Source organism: Somniosus microcephalus, chromosome 19 (assembly GCF_052327205.1).
Source record: "Somniosus microcephalus isolate GS21.2 chromosome 19, FLI_Smic_1.0, whole genome shotgun sequence".
Taxonomy (NCBI): domain Eukaryota; kingdom Metazoa; phylum Chordata; class Chondrichthyes; order Squaliformes; family Somniosidae; genus Somniosus; species Somniosus microcephalus.
Window position 1 is genome coordinate 40905816 of NC_141005.1, and position 20718 is coordinate 40926533.

Below are 20718 nucleotides of genomic sequence, written 5' to 3' on the forward strand. Positions count from 1 at the left end.
CCACGATAAAGTTCTTAGAGACGTTTGAGAGCTAGTCGCTAAGTTATTGGTGATCCTTCAGAGTTTATACTGAAACAAAAAAAAACTTCACTGAAGTAAATTAGAATACAGCACCATGACAGGAGAGGGATTGAATCTCCTTGTCTGTTTGTTTGTTATACGCAGAGTGCTGAGACAACCAAGCAGTTGACAGTTACGCAGCAGACCCGGGAAGAAGTGGCCCGTACGAAACAGGAGCTTGAATTTACCATGGAAGAAGCTAAAAGGGAAGCAGAGACGAAGGTAAGGGTGAGCTGTAGCCTCGCAGGTAAACCGCCACTCTAGGCTCTGGAGTGCACCTGGCCTGATCTGGCGTCCAGATCACTTTTTGGGATGTGTCTCAGCCCATGGCCTGGAAATGTCAGAACAAGACGGCGGTACAATTCTGGGCTTTTGGGCAGTACTAGATATACTACTTGGGTTCAGCATCAATGACAGCTCCATTAAGGTGACCATGCATTCGAACCAGAGTGAGTCTTCATATTTGCCTAGTATCTAGGTAAATGTAGTGAGATCCTGACATCAAGCGGGGATCCTTTGCTATATCATGTGCACCATGAGACCGCCACACCTTCAGTACAATCTGATCAGATCAAGGCTCGAGCTACAAACCAACAGACAAATTTATTTAACAATAAGCAGATAAACGACCAGTACTCAGTACAAACAGCATATTTACAGTCATTACAATCTTTACCCATCTCCTTAATGTCAAAACACAAAGATGCTTCACCTCCACAACTTTCAATGTAACATTGATCCTTGAAACACATTCACTCATTTCTTGCATTTCAACCAGCTACCATGGAGCCAGCTATCTTGGTCTCTCTGCTGGTTTCAAAGTCCCCAAACTGACCAGCCCAAGCAGCCAAATAGATACCCCACACATACAACTCCTGATCACAGAGCCGCCCGTCTGCCAAAGAGGCTACAAAGAATCACTGGCTCTCTCCTTGTACAGTCGACCCATGTTGTTACCCCAGACACAACTGTAAACCAAGATCACTACCCCAGGGTGTCAGTTGCCTAGGATGTTTGGAATGGAATGAGATAATATGATCCATTGATCTGTGCCAGAACTCGGGATTACTGGCTAGATGATTCCCTTTCCAGCTACAACAACATTCCTCCACATTCTGTCCCTGACCAAGTGTCAAGCTGATCAAATTGAATATGATGATATCGAAATAAAAAGGTGTCACGAACGCTTCTAAAGAATAATGCATCTAAAGTGACCCCTTTTGTACCCCATACCATAACATGCATTCCTGCAACTTTCAGAATCCAATGTTAATATGAAAGAAACCAACAGATCATCTAACACAGACTAACATGCTTCAATTTTGTCATAGGTGGTTTAGATGCTTTTGGTTTGCCACAAGCCCAATGTTATCAAAAGAGCTTTTTAACTCCCGTTCCCGTCGTCGCCTATTTTGTTGTCTTAAATTCCTACCACTCCTACTGTTGGTGTTAACCCTCATACACTGTTTGAGGCACCTAAACCTACCGCACTGCATGAGTAGGCACCCGGACTGACCTTGTGTTATCTTCTTAATTGAAATGACAATAGCACAGGTTTAAAAGTTACTGTGTCAAATCCATTGACAAAATAAAGCACTCAAGCCACAAATTTAAACAAAACCCATTTAACTGCAACACAAGTTTGTTATCCAGAAAGACAGAGGCTGACAGCCCTTTATTTGTGCAATATGGAATATTCAATGGCTTCCCTTTTGTTCTTTCCTCCCCTCCCCCTTTTCCCCACCCCTGCACCTGCTTAAAACCTGTTCCATCTCTAACTTTTTCCAGTTCTGACGAAAGGCCATCGGCCTGAAACGTTGACTCGGTTTCTCGCTCCACGGATGCTGCCTGGCCTGCTGAGTGTCTCCAGCATTTTCTGTTTTTATTTCCGATTTCCAGCATTTTGCTTTTGTATTCAGTGTCTTCCTGATGTGGACAGGTGGACATTTTTTGACGGCGAGTTTTGGAGTCCACATGAATCCGGGAGCTGGGATGATAACTGGCAGACGCCATCAGATCATCCCATTTATTTGTCTGGAAATGATGCCAGGAGCATTACTGCAACAAATAGCTTGTGGCCAAGGATCATATGCACGATACAAAAGGCATCAAGGGGTACGGAGAGAGAGCAGGAATATGGTATTGAGATAGAGGATCAGCCATGATCATATTGAATGGCGGAGCAGGCCTGAATGGCCGACTCCTGCTCCTATTTTTCTATGTCTATGTTTTTATGATATCCTTTAAAGCACATACAGGAAACTTTCTGGTATCCGGCACGGACGGGACCAACGTGTTGCCGGGTCATCAACAATTCCGGATAACCGAACGCTATAGTAAAAGATACGGAGCTCAGAGCTCCGTATAAAGCAACAAACCCAACAGCTTCAAAACAATCGTCACAAGTTGCAAACGTCTCTGTAGCTTAGCAACAGCTTCAGTTACACCCTTGCACAGCAACAAATCAATTTTTAAGAAAAAGTAACTAAAAGTAAAAAAAGTTACCTGAACCGACTCCTGAATTTTGCCGGTGGATAGAGCGTTCCGGTTATTTAGGGGCCGGTTAATCGAAAGTTTCCTGTATTAAAGGGCCTGAATACCTTGTTCCTTGGATGGTCCAGGTAGGATTGAACTTGAGAGAAATCAATTTTAATCCTCTTTCTAAAATGAACCTCGAGATGGATATGAGGAGTGGTCTTTCCTTATCTCTTTTTCTAGGGTGGAAACAAGTAGGATGAATATTACATTAGGCTTTCGTTAGTTTTAAATGGATGTACCTCCCAAAGACAAAGGCAAATTTAACAGAATTGATGAGGCCTTAGGATGAGGGAAGGTGATCTATTCTCAGCCTAGCTGATATAATGTTGCTTTTTGAAACCTGACCCCCCTCCTCAAGGTGAAGTTCATCAAAACTGGCTACAAATGTAAAGGCAATGAACGTATCCCTGGAACCAAATCGAGAGATGCGAATGGTCACCTTTTAAATGGAGCAGCTCATCTTTCAGCAATTGTGGAGTCTGCGTCAAAGATTTCCCAACTCTGTGGAGTTAACAATGAAACCCATCGGTGGTACAGTAGTAACTTGTAAACATGTAGGGCTGGAAATTCTGCGGGGGCTCTCCTGATTTCCCGCTGTAACTTCGATGGGAGATCGGCGGAGCTCCCAGAGAAAGGACTGCCAGCTTACTCCGATTCTCTGGGGGTCCTGCTGACGTTCTGGCAGGAGACCAGGAGAACCCTTGTGCAATTTCAGGACCATAATGATTAAATAATGTATCCAAAGAAGCATATTCAGCACCAGATTAAAACCTATCCAGATTCAAGATATGTTTACTGATGGCCTTTTTCAACCCTTTAATTAATTTACAGAACAATTTCCCAGATCAATTCCTTTATAACTGGATAAGTACGCTGCAACCTACTTTAGGCGGATCAATAGCCATTAAAGTTGCTGACAGCTCAAGGGAATTGTGAATGACCTGAGCCAGCCATCTTGTAAGGATTTTAGTTCACACACCCAAGGACACTGAGTGAAATTGTGGTGCCTCCATTACTGCCCTGACCAAGATCGACTAATGGCACAGGCCAAAGGTTGAACTAGGGGTTTTTAACTGGCCTGCGTGGCTTAGTAGCACACCACATAAGTGCATTTATCCTCCCCCAGATCATCAGGAAAACTGAGATAAGTTTGAAAAAAGTTGCATTATAATGTTATATTCTGCACTGATATTTTTATGAAATAACAACAGAAAACGCTGGAAAAACTCAGTAGGCCAGGGCAGCATCCGTGGAGAGAGAAACAGAGTCCAAATACTTTTATGTTCTGCTGGTAATGTGTTTTAATGCATTGGTATTGATTCTAAAGTCTTTCCATCAGAAAGTGACATTTTTTTACATCAAATACTAATGGCTGAATTTTGCCAGTGCTCAGAGTTCAGGTTTAGAGGCGGATCTGCTGTCAAAATCACAAAGATTGATAGCGGGTCGGTATCCCGCTGTGAACCCGCCTCCTTGTCAGTTTCCCAAGTGTCGGGCCTGTCATCCCTGAACAGACCCGACACCAAGCGGCGGGTCAGCCAATTTAGATACTTAAAAGCTTATTAAAAGGCAGTGAAGAACCATTTTCCCATCTACTTACCATTTTACCAGGTTTTCAACGAGGTTCCCAGAGAGCAGCTATCACGTCAGGTAAGTATGTTGGGTTCTCAATGACTGGATTGCTGTGAATAGGGGAAAGCTGCAAAAGTGGTCTAATATTTCACAGCTGTTCACTTCCCAATCTTAGAAACTGGAGCATTACTGATTTGGAACCCACTTTTGAGCTTTATGCACTTTTGAAGTGTTTGGAGTAATCTCTCTATCCACTGTCACCTCCTTGGAACAACCTATCTCAACATTGACAGATTACTTCTTTCATCTCAATGTCACCTGCCATCTATTCCATCAGCATCGGTGCTCTTGAAAAAATCTCACCTTGGTCTTCAGAACCCCAACACTATCAGCCTCAACACTAACATCCACACCAGCCTTCTCCACAATCAACTGACGATGAACTAGACACAAGGCATTATCACCCATGCACATTGCTGCCCGGGACGCCAGCGATGGCCTCACCATGTCCAGATTTGCTTCACTTAACACTGGCTGCCACATGATGCACCAGGTTGGCACCACCCCACACCAGCACCATAAAGCATCCCTACAATGTCCAAGCCATTCCTTTCACACTCATCACCATTGGGGGTGGGGGGGTGGGGGTGGAGGGACGTTATGTCTCACCATTCACTGGAACTCACTAACACACTTTCAAAGGTGCACACAAATCTATCCAAGAAGGCAATGTGGTGACAATAAGGATTTCAATGCTTGACAGCACATTAACAGAAAGTTTACATGAACATTGCATAAAACACCCAAGTGCCTACCCTTGTGTGTTGTTAGTTGGAATGATTGGACTAGGATGAGGGTGAGTGTGTGGGGTGGCTAGAGAGATGGGGAAGTGATAATGTAGATAGAGAGGGATGGGTGAAGGTGCAAGGTAAGTTGGTGTGAGTAAGGATGTGCAGGAGTAGGGTAGGGAAGGCAGAGTGATGGGGATGTGATGAGTGGCTCAGCAGGATGAGGTTGAGTGTGGCTTTACAGTAACATTTCATGATCTACTGTGATCATTGAAAGGTTTGCGCCACTGCAGCCTGGCCCTCCTGATGACATCCCTGTTTGTGCCCTCCAGTGCAATGTGCAACCAGGCTGCGTTGATCTCCTGGGAAGGTCTCTACCGCCCATGGGAAGGGAAGATTCAATTCAATTCAATTCAATTTTTTATTTGTCATATATGCAGCAGACGTGTGTACTGCACAATGAAATGTTGATTTTTACGAGTCCTCCCAACATTGGAATAAATATGGCATAACAATGATAAAAATACTAATAGAAATACTAATAGAAAGACAGTAATAATAAATAAAACAACAGTAATAAATAATAATAAATTAATCGTTCATGAGTCTTATGGTCTGGGGGTAGAAGCTGTTTTGAAACCTGCTGGTACGAGACCGTATGCATCGGTATCTCTTACCGGACGGGAGCAGGGCGAAGAGGTTGTGGCTGGGGTGACTCACGTCTTTAATGATTCTCAGGGCCTTCCCCCGGCACCTCTCGGGGTAGATATCCTGCACAGCAGGTAGTTTAATTCCTATAGTGTGTTGTGCAGCTTTCACTACCATCTGTAGAGCCTTGTGGTCTGTGGCGGTGCAGTTGCCATACCAGGTAGTGATGCAGCCGGACAGGATACTCTCGATGGTGCACCGGTAGAAGTTGGTGAGAATCTGGGGGGCCATTCCAAATTTCTTCAGTCTCCTGAGGAAGAACAGGTGTTGGCATGCCTTCTTGGTTACAACGTCGATGTGATGGGACCACATTAAGTCCTCCGTAAAGAGGACCTCGCTGCGTGCTGTGATTCCCTCTATAAGCATAACACACTTTCTCCTCCTCAAATTCAGCTGCCCTCAAAAGTTTGTCACCATCCTCCGCCTGCTTCATGACGACATGCAAGCCGTGATCCTGACCAACGGTTCCACCACAGACCCAATTCACGTACGAATCGGGGCCAAGCAAGGCTGTGTCATCGTACCAACGCTCTTCTCGATCTTCCTTGCTGCAATGCTCCATCTCACCCTCAGTAAGCTCCCCGCTGGAGTGGAGCTAATTTACAGAACAAACGAGAAACTGTTCAACCTTCGTTGCCTCCAGTCCAGATCCAAGGTCGTCCCATCCTCTGTCGTCGAACTACAGTATGCAGACGATGCTTGCGTCTGCGCTCACTCGGAGGTCGAACTCCAAACCATCGTCAACACCTTCACCGAAGCATACGAGAGCATAGGCCTTACACTAAACATCTGTAAGACAAAGGTCCTCTACCAACCTGCCCCCGCCACACAATACTGCCCCTCGATTATCAAAATCCACGACAAGGCCTTGGACAACGTGGACCACTTTCCATACCTCGGGAGCCTACTGTCAACAAGGGCAGATGTCGACGAGGAAGTCCAACACCGCCTTCACTGTGCCAGTGCAGCCTTAGGTCGCCTGAGGAAGAGAGTGTTTGAAGACCAGGACCTCAAACCTGGCACTAAGCTCATGGTCTACAGAGCAGCAGTGATACCCGCCCTGCTGTATGCCTCAGAGACATGGACCATGTACAGCAGGCACCTCAAAGCTGCCTCCGCAAGATCCTGCCAATCCATTGGCAGGATAGGCGCACCAATGTCAGTGTTCTTGCTCAGGCCAACATCCCCAGCATCGAAGCTTTGACCACGCTCAATCAGCTCTGATGGACAGGTCACATTGTCCGCATGACCGATACGAGACTCCCAAAACAAGCGCTCTACTCGGAGCTCCGGCACGGCAAGAGAGCCCCAGGTGGGCAGAGGAAACGCTTCAAGGACACCCTGAAAGCCTCCTTAAAAAAGTGTAACATCCCCACCGACACCTGGGAATCCCTGGCCCAAGACCGCACAAAGTGGAGGAGAAGCATCCGGGAAGGCGCTGAACACCTCGAGTCTCTTCACCGGGAGCAAGTGGAAGCCAAGCGCAGGCAGCGCAAGGATTGCACGTCAACCCAAGCACCCCATCCACCCGCCCCTTCAACCACCGTCTGCCCCACCTGTGAAAGAGACTGTAGGTCCCGCATTGGACTCATCAGTCACCTGCAAACTCATTTTTAATGTGGAAGCAAGTCATCCTCGGTTCCGAGGGACTGACTAAGAAGAAGAAGCATATGGAGGGAGTCATGGGAGAGCCTGGGTGCAGCCGTGCACCTTTGTGCAGTGTTTGTCAGTGTTTGCAGCACCTCAATGCTGTAGAACACCGACAGCAGAACTGTCAAAATGAATGTGGACATGGCCCCTTTAAGGAAACCGGCTGATGATGTGACATCAGATGACGTCATCAGACCCACTTCCTTTTAATTGGCCGGGAACCTCGCAGGGCGGGCTCAACAAGCCCAATCAGGGCAAAATCACTTGGAGGAGGCGGGATGAAGATGGGTGTGGAGTTTGAAGCTGCTGTCTGCTCCGGCCGCACCGGTCTCACCATCACTGGCGAAATCGCGGCCTAAGTGTGCAGTGAAACTTAGAATTAAGTAGTTCCTTTGTAAACTGGTCATTGTAACGCCACAGTTGGCATTTCTATCAATACATGCAAATAAAGAAAATCCTATTATGTGGTGCATCACATAGCTCTGTTAAAGTTACAGTTTTATAAACTAGTTATTGGATCGACCTGCCAGTGCTGTTGTATTGCAAAATGTCATTTAATCTGCCTTTGACTACTTTAATGCTTTATCATATGATGACACCTCCTTGTAAATGGGGTAATTGTGGATATAATGTCACTATCCATGTAATGGAAATGTTTTTACTTTTTTTTCTTCTCTGCAACCTTTCCTGGATGATGCCAGCTAACTTGCTCTCCTTGACACTCAACCATGGTTAGGGTTTTTTGAGTGAGACAGCACCCTCTAGTGTCAAGATTCAGTTTAGCTGCCAAAAGATTTCTTGGCCTGAGTTTCACCTGGCAGTGAATTCGTCGACTTTTTCAAAAGCATCTCGTCTGAGCTGAGATCTGATTTAAATGACATCTTTAACCAATTTCTGTTAAACGCAGCAACACCCTATATTTCCATAATGCTCCTTGTATACAGTAAGCCATCTCCAAGTGCTTTCTAGGGTGGTGAAAAACAGCAACATTTTATGTTTCTCTAAAAGCTGCCTCCAGCTTACAGAATAGTCATTGATCTCAGTGACACTTGCAAGAATCTCTCAGGGGAATAGGTGGAAGCAAGTGGTACAATTCACTGTTTAAAAAATGTGATCGGAGCCTTACATTAATAGTCTGTGGTGCTCAAGGGTCAGTGAAGGCCACAACATGGAGAATAGTCGAATGGATAGAGTGACAAAGATATCAACTTCCATGTGATGAAGTCTTAATCATGAGCGAACTAAACGTTGTACTCGCTGCTCCTCCATGGCATGTTCTTGTTCTTTCATAGGTACAAATTTTCACATTATATAGACAGCATACTCTCGAATTGCCCGATAATAGCTCCGTGTTCCCTTTATGGATGTCTCACAAATGCTTACCATTTTTCACATGAGTGACAGCTCATGTATTTTAAGATGCAGGATGGGAAACAATCAAACGGTCCAGTTAAAAAAAATATTGCTTACCTACATAGCATCTTCTGAAAATACACTTTAATAACATTTAGCAACTAGTTAGAGCAGAAGTTTATTCTCCTGAATTGGCACAGGATCCTTAAATATTATATAAAAATGATCTTACTGGTGTCTCTTTGTTGCTTCTTGTTGGTGCGATTGGGATTCCTAGTTACAGGTTACTTGAGACTGGTGTGTATAGAGCTACTTCTTATATGACCATGTAAAGTTGAACTCTAGTCATACTGTGATTGACAGCTCGTGGCCTAGTCTCCCTAGTCATGGACCCTGGCTGGGTTACAATGTCTGTATGAGCTGTGTTGCCTGACATTGCCCAATATCCATATTTACAGCTGGAGGACCAGAGCTTTATAATGGAGCAACTGAAAAGGGAACTGGCTGCAAGCAAGGAAGAACTGTCTACCATCCAGGGCTCGCTGCGGAACTCTGAACAGGTACAAACTAGAACGTGGCCAGGATCTGCATTATTTTTTTCCTTCCGTTTTTTTCCCCCTCTACTCGGGAAGGTGCTGACTCATGTTGGGGTACAGTTCTATGGCTGCTAGTCATTCCCTGGTACCTCATCCATCTTGGTCATTCTGAAATCGTGAGCCTGAACAGTTGAATATTGGCAGGCTATTTGAACATGGGAGAGATCATGGCCAAGCCTGATCCAACATACACGCACATTCCACTGTGAACCACTGGATGGCAACCTGGAGCAGCGATTGTGGCTGTCTCTCCCCCCCACCACCCCCCCCCTCAGTGGGTAACACTCTTACCTCTGAGCCCGAAGGTCGTGGGTTCAAGTTCCACTCCAGGGACTTGAGCACATAATCTAGGCTGACACTCCAGTGCAGTGCTGAGGGAGTGCTGCACTGTCGAGGTGCCATCTTTTGGATGAGATGTTAAACCGAGGCTCTGTCTGCTCTCTCAGGTGGTCGTAAAAGATCCCATGGCACATATTTCGAAGAAGAGTAGGGGAGTTATCCCCAGTGCCCTGGCCAATATTTATGCCTTAATCAAAATCACTAAAAACAGATTATCTGGTCATTACCACATTGCTGTTTGTGGGAGCTTGCTGTGCACAAATTGGCTGTCGCGTTTCCGACATTACAACAGTGACTACACTTCATAATTACGTCATTGGCTGTAAAGCACTCTGGGACATCCTGAGGTCGTGAAAGGCGCTATATAAATGCAAGTCTTTCTTTAGCTCAGGGGTAAGAAGACCCATCGTATTTGCCCAATGATTGCCCCAGCTGAGATCAGCTACCTCAGCACAGGACAGCAATCTGCCTGGTGTGTACCGCTCCGTTTCACACTGGATGGTGTATTGATTTCCTGAGCGACTCCAAGAACTTCTGTATGATTCTATGTAAGGGGAGTTTTGATTTTGTCATCTGAAGCAGAAATTGTTCTAATTCTGTGTTTAATTCTGACAGAAATGGAGATTCATTTTACGACTAAAGTAGATGAACTGATCGTGGAATTTCATTACTATATACGTTAGAGTAATCCGGATTTGGTACTTTGGTTGCAGGTGGGCTCGGAGATGAGTTCCAGGCTGCAGGGCCTTGAGGCAGAGAAGGACAACCTGAGGAAAACTGTGGCTGAGAAGGAGGAAGAAGCATACTCGCTGAGGAAGACGATTCAGGAGAAGGAGACAGTGATGCGCACCGAGAAAGAAATGAGTTCCAGGGACCTGGAGGAGCTCCAGGGCAAATTGATGGAGAAGGTCAGAATCCACGGAAATTATTACTCCAGCTTTAGGTCGCCTGCTTTATATTTATTGTATAGGTGTCAGCCATGGCTCAGTGTTACAACTCTTGCCTCTGAGTCAAGGTTCATGGGTTCAATCCTCACTCCAGAGACTTGAGCACAAAATCTAGGCTGACACTTCATTGCAGAATGGAGGGAGTGCTGCACTGTCTGAGGCGCCACCTTTCAGATGAGACGTTAAACTGAGACCCCTGTCTGCCCCCTCGGGTGGACGTAAAAGATCCCATGGCACTATCAGAAGAGCAGGAGAGTTCTCCCTGGTGTCCTGGCCAATATTTATCCCTCAACCAACACCACTCAAACTAACAATTGGTCATTTTTCTCATTCCTGTTTGTGGGGCTTTGCTGTGCACAAATTGGCTGCAATGTTTCCCAACATTACAACATTAACTGCACATCAAAAAGTACTTCTTTGGCTGTGAAATGCTTTGGGACATCCTGAGGTCATGAAAGACGCTAAATAAATGCGACTTTTTTTTTCTCTTTCTCTCCTTTCTCTCTCTTTCTCTTTTTCTCCCTCTCTCTCTTTCTCTTTTCTCTCCTCTCTCTCTCCTCTTCTCTCTCTCTCTCCTTCGTGCTCTCTCCTTTGCGCTCTCTCTCTCTCTCTCTCTGGATTCTCTCTCTCTCTGGATTCTCTCCCTCTCTGGATTCTCTCTCTCTCTGAATTCTCTCTCTCTGAATTCTCTCTCTGAATTCTCTCTCTGAATTCTCTCTCTCTGAATTCTCTCTCTCTCTGAATTCTCTCTCTCTGAATTCTCTCTCTCTGAATTCTCTCTCTCTCTCTGAATTCTCTCTCTCTGAATTCTCTCTCTCTGAATTCTCTCTCTCTGAATATTCTCTCTCTCTGAATATTCTCTCTCTCTGAATTCTCTCTCTCTCTGAATTCTCTGTCTCTCTGAATTCTCTCTCTCTGAATTCTCTCTCTCTGAATTCTCTCTCTCTCTCTGAATTCTCTCTCTCTCTGAATTCTCTGTCTCTCTGAATTCTCTCTCTCTGAATTCTCTCTGAATTCTCTCTCTCTCTGAATTCTCTCTCTCTCTGAATTCTCTCTCTCTGAATTCTCTCTCTGAATTCTCTCTCTCTGAATTCTCTCTCTCTCTCTGAATTCTCTCTCTCTGAATTCTCTCTCTCTGAATTCTCTCTCTCTGAATTCTCTCTCTCTGAATTCTCTCTCTCTCTGAATTCTCTCTCTCTCTGAATTCTCTCTCTCTGAATTCTCTCTCTCTGAATTCTCTCTCTCTGAATTCTCTCTCTCTCTGAATTCTCTCTCTGAACTCTCTCTCTCTGAATTCTCTCTCTCTGAATTCTCTCTCTCTGAATTCTCTCTCTCTGAATTCTCTCTCTCTGAATTCTCTCTCTCTCTGAATTCTCTCTCTCTGAATTCTCTCTCTCTGAATTCTCTCTCTCTGAATTCTCTCTCTCTGAATTCTCTCTCTCTCTGAATTCTCTCTCTCTCTGAATTCTCTCTCTCTGAATTTTCTCTCTCTCTGAATTCTCTCTCTCTGAATTCTCTCTCTGAATTCTCTCTCTCTCTATCTGAATTCTCTCTCTCTGAATTCTCTCTCTCTGAATTCTCTCTCTGAATTCTCTCTCTCTGAATTCTCTCTCTCTGAATTCTCTCTCTCTCTGAATTCTCTCTCTCTGAATTCTCTCTCTCTGAATTCTCTCTCTCTCTGAATTCTCTCTCTCTCTGAATTCTCTCTCTGAATTCTCTCTCTCTGAATTCTCTCTCTCTGAATTCTCTCTCTCTCTGAATTCTCTCTCTCTGAACTCTCTCTCTGAATTCTCTCTCTGAATTTTCTCTCTCTCTGAATTCTCTCTCTCTGAATTCTCTCTCTCTGAATTCTCTCTCTCTGAATTCTCTCTCTCTCTGAATTCTCTCTCTCTCTGAATTCTCTCTCTCTGAATTTTCTCTCTCTCTGAATTCTCTCTCTCTGAATTCTCTCTCTGAATTCTCTCTCTCTCTGAATTCTCTCTCTCTGAATTCTCTCTCTCTGAATTTTCTCTCTGAATTCTCTCTCTCTGAATTCTCTCTCTCTGAATTCTCTCTCTCTCTGAATTCTCTCTCTCTGAATTCTCTCTCTCTGAATTCTCTCTCTCTCTGAATTCTCTCTCTCTGAATTCTCTCTCTCTGAATTCTCGCTCTCTGAATTCTCTCTCTCTCTGAATTCTCTCTCTCTCTGAATTCTCTCTCTGAATTCTCTCTCTCTGAATTCTCTCTCTCTCTGAATTCACTCTCTCTCTGAATTCTCTCTCTGAATTCTCTCTGAATTCTCTCTCTCTGAATTCTCTCTCTCTCTGAATTCTCTCTCTGAATTCTCTCTCTCTCTGAATTCTCTCTCTGAATTCTCTCTCTGAATTCTCTCTCTCTGAATTCTCTCTCTCTGAATTCTCTCTCTGAATTCTCTCTCTCTCTGAATTCTCTCTCTGAATTCTCTCTCTCTCTGAATTCTCTCTCTGAATTCTCTCTCTGAATTCTCTCTCTCTGAATTCTCTCTCTCTGAATTCTCTCTCTGAATTCTCTCTCTCTCTGAATTCTCTCTCTGAATTCTCTCTCTGAATTCTCTCTCTCTGAATTCTCTCTCTCTGAATTCTCTCTCTCTGAATTCTCTCTCTCTCTGAATTCTCTCTCTCTGAATTCTCTCCGAATTCTCTCTCTCTGAATTCTCTCTCTCTCTGAATTCTCTCTCTCTGAATTCTCTCTCTCTCTGAATTCTCTCTCTCTGAATTCTCTCTCTCCCTGAATTCTCTCTCTCTGAATTCTCTCTCTCTGAATTCTCTCTGAATTCTCTCTCTCTCTGAATTCTCTCTCTCACTGAATTCTCTCTCTCTCTGAATTCTCTCTGAATTCTCTCTCTGAATTCTCTCTCTCTGAATTCTCTCTCTCTCTGAATTCTCTCTCTCTCTCTGAATTCTCTCTCTCTCTGAATTCTCTCTCTCTCTGAATTCTCTCTCTCTCTGAATTCTCTCTCTCTGAATTCTCTCTCTCTCTGAATTCTCTCTCTCTGAATTCTCTCTCTCTCTGAATTCTCTCTCTCTGAATTCTCTCTCTCTCTGAATTCTCTCTCTCTCTGAATTCTCTCTCTGAATTCTCTCTCTCTGAATTCTCTCTCTCTGAATTCTCTCTCTCTGAATTGTCTCTCTCTCTGAATTCTCTCTCTGAATTCTCTCTCTGAATTCTCTCTCTGAATTCTCTCTCTCTCTGAATTCTCTCTCTGAATTCTCTCTCTCTGAATTCTCTCTCTGAATTCTCTCTCTCTCTGAATTGTCTCTCTCTCTGAATTGTCTCTCTCTCTGAATTCTCTCTCTCTCTGAATTCTCTCTCTCTGAATTCTCTCTCTCTGAATTCTCTCTCTGAATTCTCTCTCTCTCTGAATTCTCTCTCTCTGAATTCTCTCTCTGAATTCTCTCTCTCTCTTAATTCTCTCTCTCTCTCTGAATTCTCTCTCTCTCTGAATTCTCTCTCTCTGAATTCTCTCTCTCTCTCTGAATTCTCTCTCTCTGAATTCTCTCTCTCTGAATTCTCTCTCTCTGAATTCTCTCGCTCTGAATTCTCTCGCTCTGAATTCTCTCTCTTAATTCTCTCTCTCTGAATTCCCTCTCTCTCTGAATTCTCTCTCTGAATTCTCTCTCTCTGAATTCTCTCTCTCTGAATTCTCTCTCTCTGAATTCTCTCTCTCTGAATTGTCTCTCTCTCTGAATTGTCTCTCTCTCTGAATTCTCTCTCTCTGAATTCTCTCTCTGAATTCTCTCTCTCTCTGAATTCTCTCTCTCTGAATTCTCTCTCTGAATTCTCTCTCTCTGAATTGCCTCTCTCTCTGAATTCTCTCTCTCTCTCTGAATTCTCTCTCTCTCTGAATTCTCTCTCTCTCTGAATTCTCTCTCTCTCTGAATTCTCTCTCTCTGAATTCTCTCTGAATTCTCTCTCTGAATTCTCTCTCTCTGAATTCTCTCGCTCTGAATTCTCTCGCTCTGAATTCTCTCGCTCTGAATTCTCTCTCTTAATTCTCTCTCTCTGAATTCTCTCTCTCTCTGAATTCCCTCTCTCTCTGAATTCTCTCTCTCTGAATTCTCTCTCTCTGAATTCTCTCTCTCTGAATTCTCTCTCTCTGAATTCTCTCTCTCTGAATTCTCTCTCTCTGAATTGTCTCTCTCTCTGAATTGTCTCTCTGAATTGTCTCTCTGAATTCTCTCTCTGAATTCTCTCGCTCTGAATTCTCTCGCTCTGAATTCTCTCTCTTAATTCTCTCTCTCTGAATTCTCTCTCTCTCTGAATTCCCTCTCTCTCTGAATTCTCTCTCTCTGAATTCTCTCTCTCTGAATTCTCTCTCTCTGAATTCTCTCTCTCTGAATTCTCTCTCTCTGAATTGTCTCTCTCTCTGAATTGTCTCTCTGAATTGTCTCTCTGAATTCTCTCTCTGAATTCTCTCTCTCTGAATTCTCTCTCTGAATTCTCTCTCTCTGAATTGCCTCTCTCTCTGAATTCTCTCTCTCTCTCTGAATTCTCTCTCTCTGAATTCTCTCTCTCTGAATTCTCTCTCTCTGAATTGTCTCTCTCTCTGAATTGTCTCTCTCTCTGAATTCTCTCTCTCTGAATTCTCTCTCTGAATTCTCTCTCTCTCTGAATTCTCTCTCTGAATTCTCTCTCTCTGAATTCTCTCTCTGAATTCTCTCTCTGAATTCTCTCTCTCTCTGAATTCTCTCTCTCTCTGAATTCTCTCTCTCTGAATTCTCTCTCTCTGAATTCTCTCTCTCTGAATTCTCTCTCTCTCTGAATTCTCTCTCTCTCTGAATTCTCTCTCTCTGAATTCTCTCTCTCTCTTAATTCTCTCTCTCTCTCTGAATTCTCTCTCTCTCTGAATTCTCTCTCTCTGAATTCTCTCTCTCTCTCTGAATTCTCTCTCTCTGAATTCTCTCTCTCTGAATTCTCTCTCTCTGAATTCTCTCTCTCTGAATTCTCTCTCTCTCTCTGAATTCTCTCTCTCTCTCTGAATTCTCTCTCTCTCTCTGAATTCTCTCTCTCTCTGAATTCTCTCTCTCTGAATTCTCTCTCTGAATTCTCTCTCTCTGAATTGCCTCTCTCTCTGAATTCTCTCTCTCTCTCTGAATTCTCTCTCTCTGAATTCTCTCTCTCTGAATTCTCTCTCTCTGAATTGTCTCTCTCTCTGAATTGTCTCTCTCTCTGAATTCTCTCTCTCTGAATTCTCTCTCTGAATTCTCTCTCTGAATTCTCTCTCTGAATTCTCTCTCTCTGAATTCTCTCTCTGAATTCTCTCTCTGAATTCTCTCTCTCTCTGAATTCTCTCTCTCTCTGAATTCTCTCTCTCTGAATTCTCTCTCTCTGAATTCTCTCTCTCTCTGAATTCTCTCTCTCTCTGAATTCTCTCTCTCTGAATTCTCTCTCTCTCTTAATTCTCTCTCTCTCTCTGAATTCTCTCTCTCTCTGAATTCTCTCTCTCTGAATTCTCTCTCTCTCTCTGAATTCTCTCTCTCTGAATTCTCTCTCTCTGAATTCTCTCTCTCTGAATTCTCTCTCTCTGAATTCTCTCTCTCTCTCTGAATTCTCTCTCTCTCTCTGAATTCTCTCTCTCTCTCTGAATTCTCTCTCTCTCTGAATTCTCTCTCTCTGAATTCTCCCTCTCTCTGAATTCTCTCTCTCTCTGAATTCTCTCTCTCTCTGAATTTTCTCTCTCTCTGAATTTTCTCTCTCTCTGAATTCTCTCTCTCTCTGAATTCTCTCTCTCTGAATTCTCTCTCTCTCTCTGAATTCTCTCTCTCTCTGAATTCTCTCTCTCTGAATTCTCTCTCTCTCTGAATTCTCTCTCTCTGAATTCTCTCTCTCTGAATTCTCTCTCTCTCCTTCGCTCTCTCTCTTGTGTTCTTTCTCTCTCTCTGAATTCTCTCTCTCTCTGAATTCTCTCTCTCTGAATTCTCTCTCTCTGAATTCTCTCTCTGAATTCTCTCTCCCTCTGAATTCTCTCTCCCTCTGAATTCTCTCTCTCTCTGAATTCTCTCTGAATTCTCTCTCTCTCTGAATTCTCTCTCTCTAAATTCTCTCTCTCTGAATTCTCTCTCTGAATTCTCTCTCTGAATTCTCTCTCTCTCTGAATTCTCTCTCTCTGAATTCTCTCTCTCTCTGAATTCTCTCTCTCTCTGAATTCTCTCTCTCTGAATTCTCTCTCTCTGAATTCTCTCTCTCTGAATTCTCTCTCTCTCTGAATTCTCTCTCTCTCTGAATTCTCTCTCTCTCTCTGAATTCTCTCTCTCTGAATTCTCTCTCTCTCTCTGAATTCTCTCTCTCTCTGAATTCTCTCTCTCTCTCTCTGAATTCTCTCTCTCTCTGAATTCTCTCTCTCTCTCTGAATTCTCTCGCTCTCTGAATTCTCTCTCTCTGAATTCTCTCTCTCTCTGAATTCTCTCTCTCTCTCTGAATTCTCTCTCTCTCTGAATTCTCTCTCTCTCTGAATTCTCTCTCTCTCTCTGAATTCTCTCTCTCTCTCTGAATTCTCTCTCTCTCTCTGAATTCTCTCGCTCTCTGAATTCTCTCTCTCTCTCTCTCTGAATTCTCTCTCTCTGAATTCTCTCTCTCTCTGAATTCTCTCTCTCTCTGAATTCTCTCTCTTTCTCTGAATTCTAGTCTGGTTAATCATCAAGAGCTGTATATAACAGTATAAATAAAAACTGACTGCTTACTGTATTTTGATTTTCATTTTAGGCTAATCGAGAGCAGTTGCTTCAGCAGAAGCTTCTGGATGAACAGTTTTATTTGATCCAGGGTACTGTAAGAGAAGCTGAGAACATCATTCAGGATGCTGTGGCGAAACTTGATGATCCACTGCACATTAGATGCACCAGCTCACCAGGTATGAACACTGCTATCGGTTATTAAACACGTTCTCTTCATCACTCCCATCATGTGGCACTTAGTTAGTTGATGTGCAAGGAAGCTGTAAGTTTTGGGGAGAATGAAACGATTTCTAAGCAAACAAATTCTTTGTCAGAATACAAGAGAATGTTTTTAAAGGGACACCGTTGTGATAAAAATTGTTCATGAAATACTTGTTTACAACTCTATGGCAGAATGACAGAAATCACATTGAAATGCATCATTGTCATAGAGTCATAGAGTTTTACAGCACAGAAAGAGGCCCTTCGGCCCATCGTGTCTGCACCGCCCATCCATCCCTGTCCAGTCTAATCCCATTTTCCAGCATTTGGTCCATAGCCTTGTATGCAATGGCATTTCAAGTGCTCATCCAAATGCTTCTTGAATGTTGTGAGGATTCCTGCCTCTACCACCCTTTTAGGCATTGAGTTCCACATTCCAACCACCCTCTGGGTGAAAAAGTTCCTCCTCAAATCCCCTCTAAATCTCCTGCCCCTTACCCTGAATCTATGCCCCCTTGTTATTGACCCCCCCACTAAGGGGAAAAGTTCCTCTTTATCTACCCTATCTATGCCCCTCATCATTTTGTACACCTCAATCAGGTCCCCCCTCAGCCTTCTCTGCTCCAAGGAAAACAACCCCAGCCTGTCCAGCCTCTCTCCATAGCTGAGGCGCTCCATCCCAGGTAACATCCTGGTGAATCTTCTCTGCACCCTCTCCAAAGCAATCACATCCTTCCTATAGTGAGGCGACCAGAACTGCACACAGTACTCCAGCTGTGGCCTCACCAGCGTTTTGTACAGCTCCATCATAACCTCCCTGCTCTTATATTCTATGCCTCGGCTAATGAAGGCAAGTATCCCATATGCCTTTTTAACCACCTTATCTACCTGCTCCGCTGCCTTCAGGGATCTATGTACATGTACACCAAGGTCCCTCTGACCCTCTGTACTTCCTAGGGTCCTACCACTCATTGTGTATTCCCTTGCCTTATTTGTCCGTCCAAAATGCATCACCTCGCACTTTTCAGGGTTAAATTCCATTTGCCACTTTTCCGCCCATCTGACCAACCCGTTTATATCGTCCTGTAGCCGGAGGCTTTCCTCCTCGCAATTTACCACCCCACCAATTTTCGTGTCATCTGCGAACTTACTGATCATACCTTTTACATTCTCATCCAAATCATTTATGTAGATCACGAACAACAAGGGACCCAGCACCGATCCCCGAGGTACCCCACTGGACACAGGCTTCCAGTCACAAAAGCAACCTTCAACCATCACCCTCTGCCTCCTGCCACTCAGCCAGTTTAGGATCCAACGCGCCAAGGCACCCTGGATCCCATGGGCTCTTACCTTCTTAACCAGTCTCCTATGCGGGACTTTGTCAAAAGCTTTACTGAAGTCCATGTAAACCACATCCACAGCATTTCCCTCATCCACCCCACTAGTCACCCCCTCGAAAAATTCGATCAGATTTGTCAGACATGATTTACCCTTGACAAAGCCATGCTGACTATCCCTGATTAATCCTTGCCTCTCCAAGTGAAGATTAATTTTGTCCCTCAGAATTTTTTCCAATAATTTCCCCACCACAGATGTTAGACTCACTGGCCTGTAATTCCCTGGTTTATCCCTGCTACCCTTCTTGAATAATGGTACTACGTTAGCTGTTCTCCAGTCCTCTGGTACATCCCCTGTGGCCAGAGAGGTTCTGAAAATTAGTGTCAGAGCCCCTGCAATCTCCTCCTTTGCCTCCCACAGCAGCCTGGGATACATCTCGTCCGGGCCTGGGGATTTATCCACTTTTTGGCCTGCTAAAACCGCTAGCACCTCCTCCCTCTCGATGCTAATATGTTCAAGTATGTCACAGTCCCCTTGCCCGATTTCTATGTCTGCATCGTCTTTCTCCATAGTGAACACAGATGCAAAAAATTCATTTAAAACCCCGCCTACATCCTCTGGCTCTACACACAGAGTGCCACTTTGGTCCCTAATGGGCCCTACCCTTTCCCTGGTTATCCTCTTGCCCTTAATATACTTATAAAACATCTTAGGATTTTCCTTTATTTTGCTCGCCAGTGTTATTTCATGGCCCCTCCTCGCCCTCCTAATTTCTTTTTTAAGTATGCCCCTGCACTTTTTATACTCCTCTAGGGCTTCCTCCGTCTTTAGTCTTTTGTAACTGCCAAAAGCCCCCCTTTTATTTCTAATGCATTTTTGTATATCCCTTGTCATCCAAGGTTCCCTTTGCTTGTTGGTCCCACCCTTGACCTTTACAGGAACATGTTGGCGTTGTACTCTCTCAATTTCCCTTCTGAAAGTCTCCCATTGTTTTGATGTGGATTTTCCTATAAGCAGCTGCTCCCAGTCCACTTTGGCCAGATCCTGCCTTATCATATCAAAATCGGCCTTCCCCCAATTTAGAACCCTTATTTCCGGGCCGTCTTTGTCTTTTTCCATGACCACCTTAAATCTCACCGAATTATGGTCACTGTCGCCAAAATGCTCCCCTACTGACACTTCCACCACTTGCCCGGCTACATTCCCCAGAATTAGGTCCAGTACCGCCCCCTCTCTTGTAGGACTTTCTACATGTTGGCTCAAAAAGCTCTCCTGGATGCACTTTAAGAATTCTGCACCCTCTAAGCCTTTCACACTCTGACTGTCCCAATTAATATTGGGGAAGTTGAAATCCCCCACTATTATTACCCTATTATTTTCGCACTTTTCTGAGATTTGCCTACATATCTGTTCCTCTATCTCCCCCTGACTGTTTGGGGGCCTATAGTACACTCCCAGCAAAGTGCTTGCCCCCTTTTTGTTTTTAAGTTCTACCCATATGGCCTCATTAGAGGAACCCGCTAATATATCATCCCTCCTTACAGCAGTAATTGACTCCTTAATTAATATTGCAACACCCCCTCCCCTTTTACACCCCCCTCTGTCTCGCCTGAAGATTCTATACCCCGGAATATTGAGCTGCCAGTCCTGACCCTCCCTCAACCATGTCTCCGTGATAGCAACAATATCGTACTCCCATGTGTTCAACAACAACTTCAGTTCATCCACCTTATTTGCAAGACTCCTTGCATTAAAATAAATGCCTTCCAGCCCTGCCATATTCTCTTTTGCCTTCACATATTTGCTCTGCCTTCCCAGCTGACTTGTTTTTCCCTCTGTATTTGGCCATAAATCACCCCCTACTATAGCTCCACTCTGTACCCCAACCCCCTGCCAAGTTAGTTTAAACCCTCCCCAGCAGTGCTAGCAAACC

The 20718-nt window shown here is 44.2% G+C and overlaps 1 protein-coding gene across 3 annotated transcripts in view; it reads left to right on the forward strand.

Moving 5' to 3' along the window:
* LOC147104380 (huntingtin-interacting protein 1-related protein-like) overlaps positions 1–20718 on the forward strand; it is a 171187-nt gene that overhangs the window by 127883 nt on the left and 22586 nt on the right. For all 3 annotated transcript variants that reach the window (XM_085961679.1, XM_085961677.1, XM_085961678.1), the window contains 4 exons: positions 166–282; positions 9128–9229; positions 10318–10512; positions 17272–17419. In XM_085961679.1, the coding sequence (XP_085817805.1) occupies positions 166–282; positions 9128–9229; positions 10318–10512; positions 17272–17419 (562 nt within the window). The remainder of the gene's footprint in view (positions 1–165; positions 283–9127; positions 9230–10317; positions 10513–17271; positions 17420–20718) is intronic.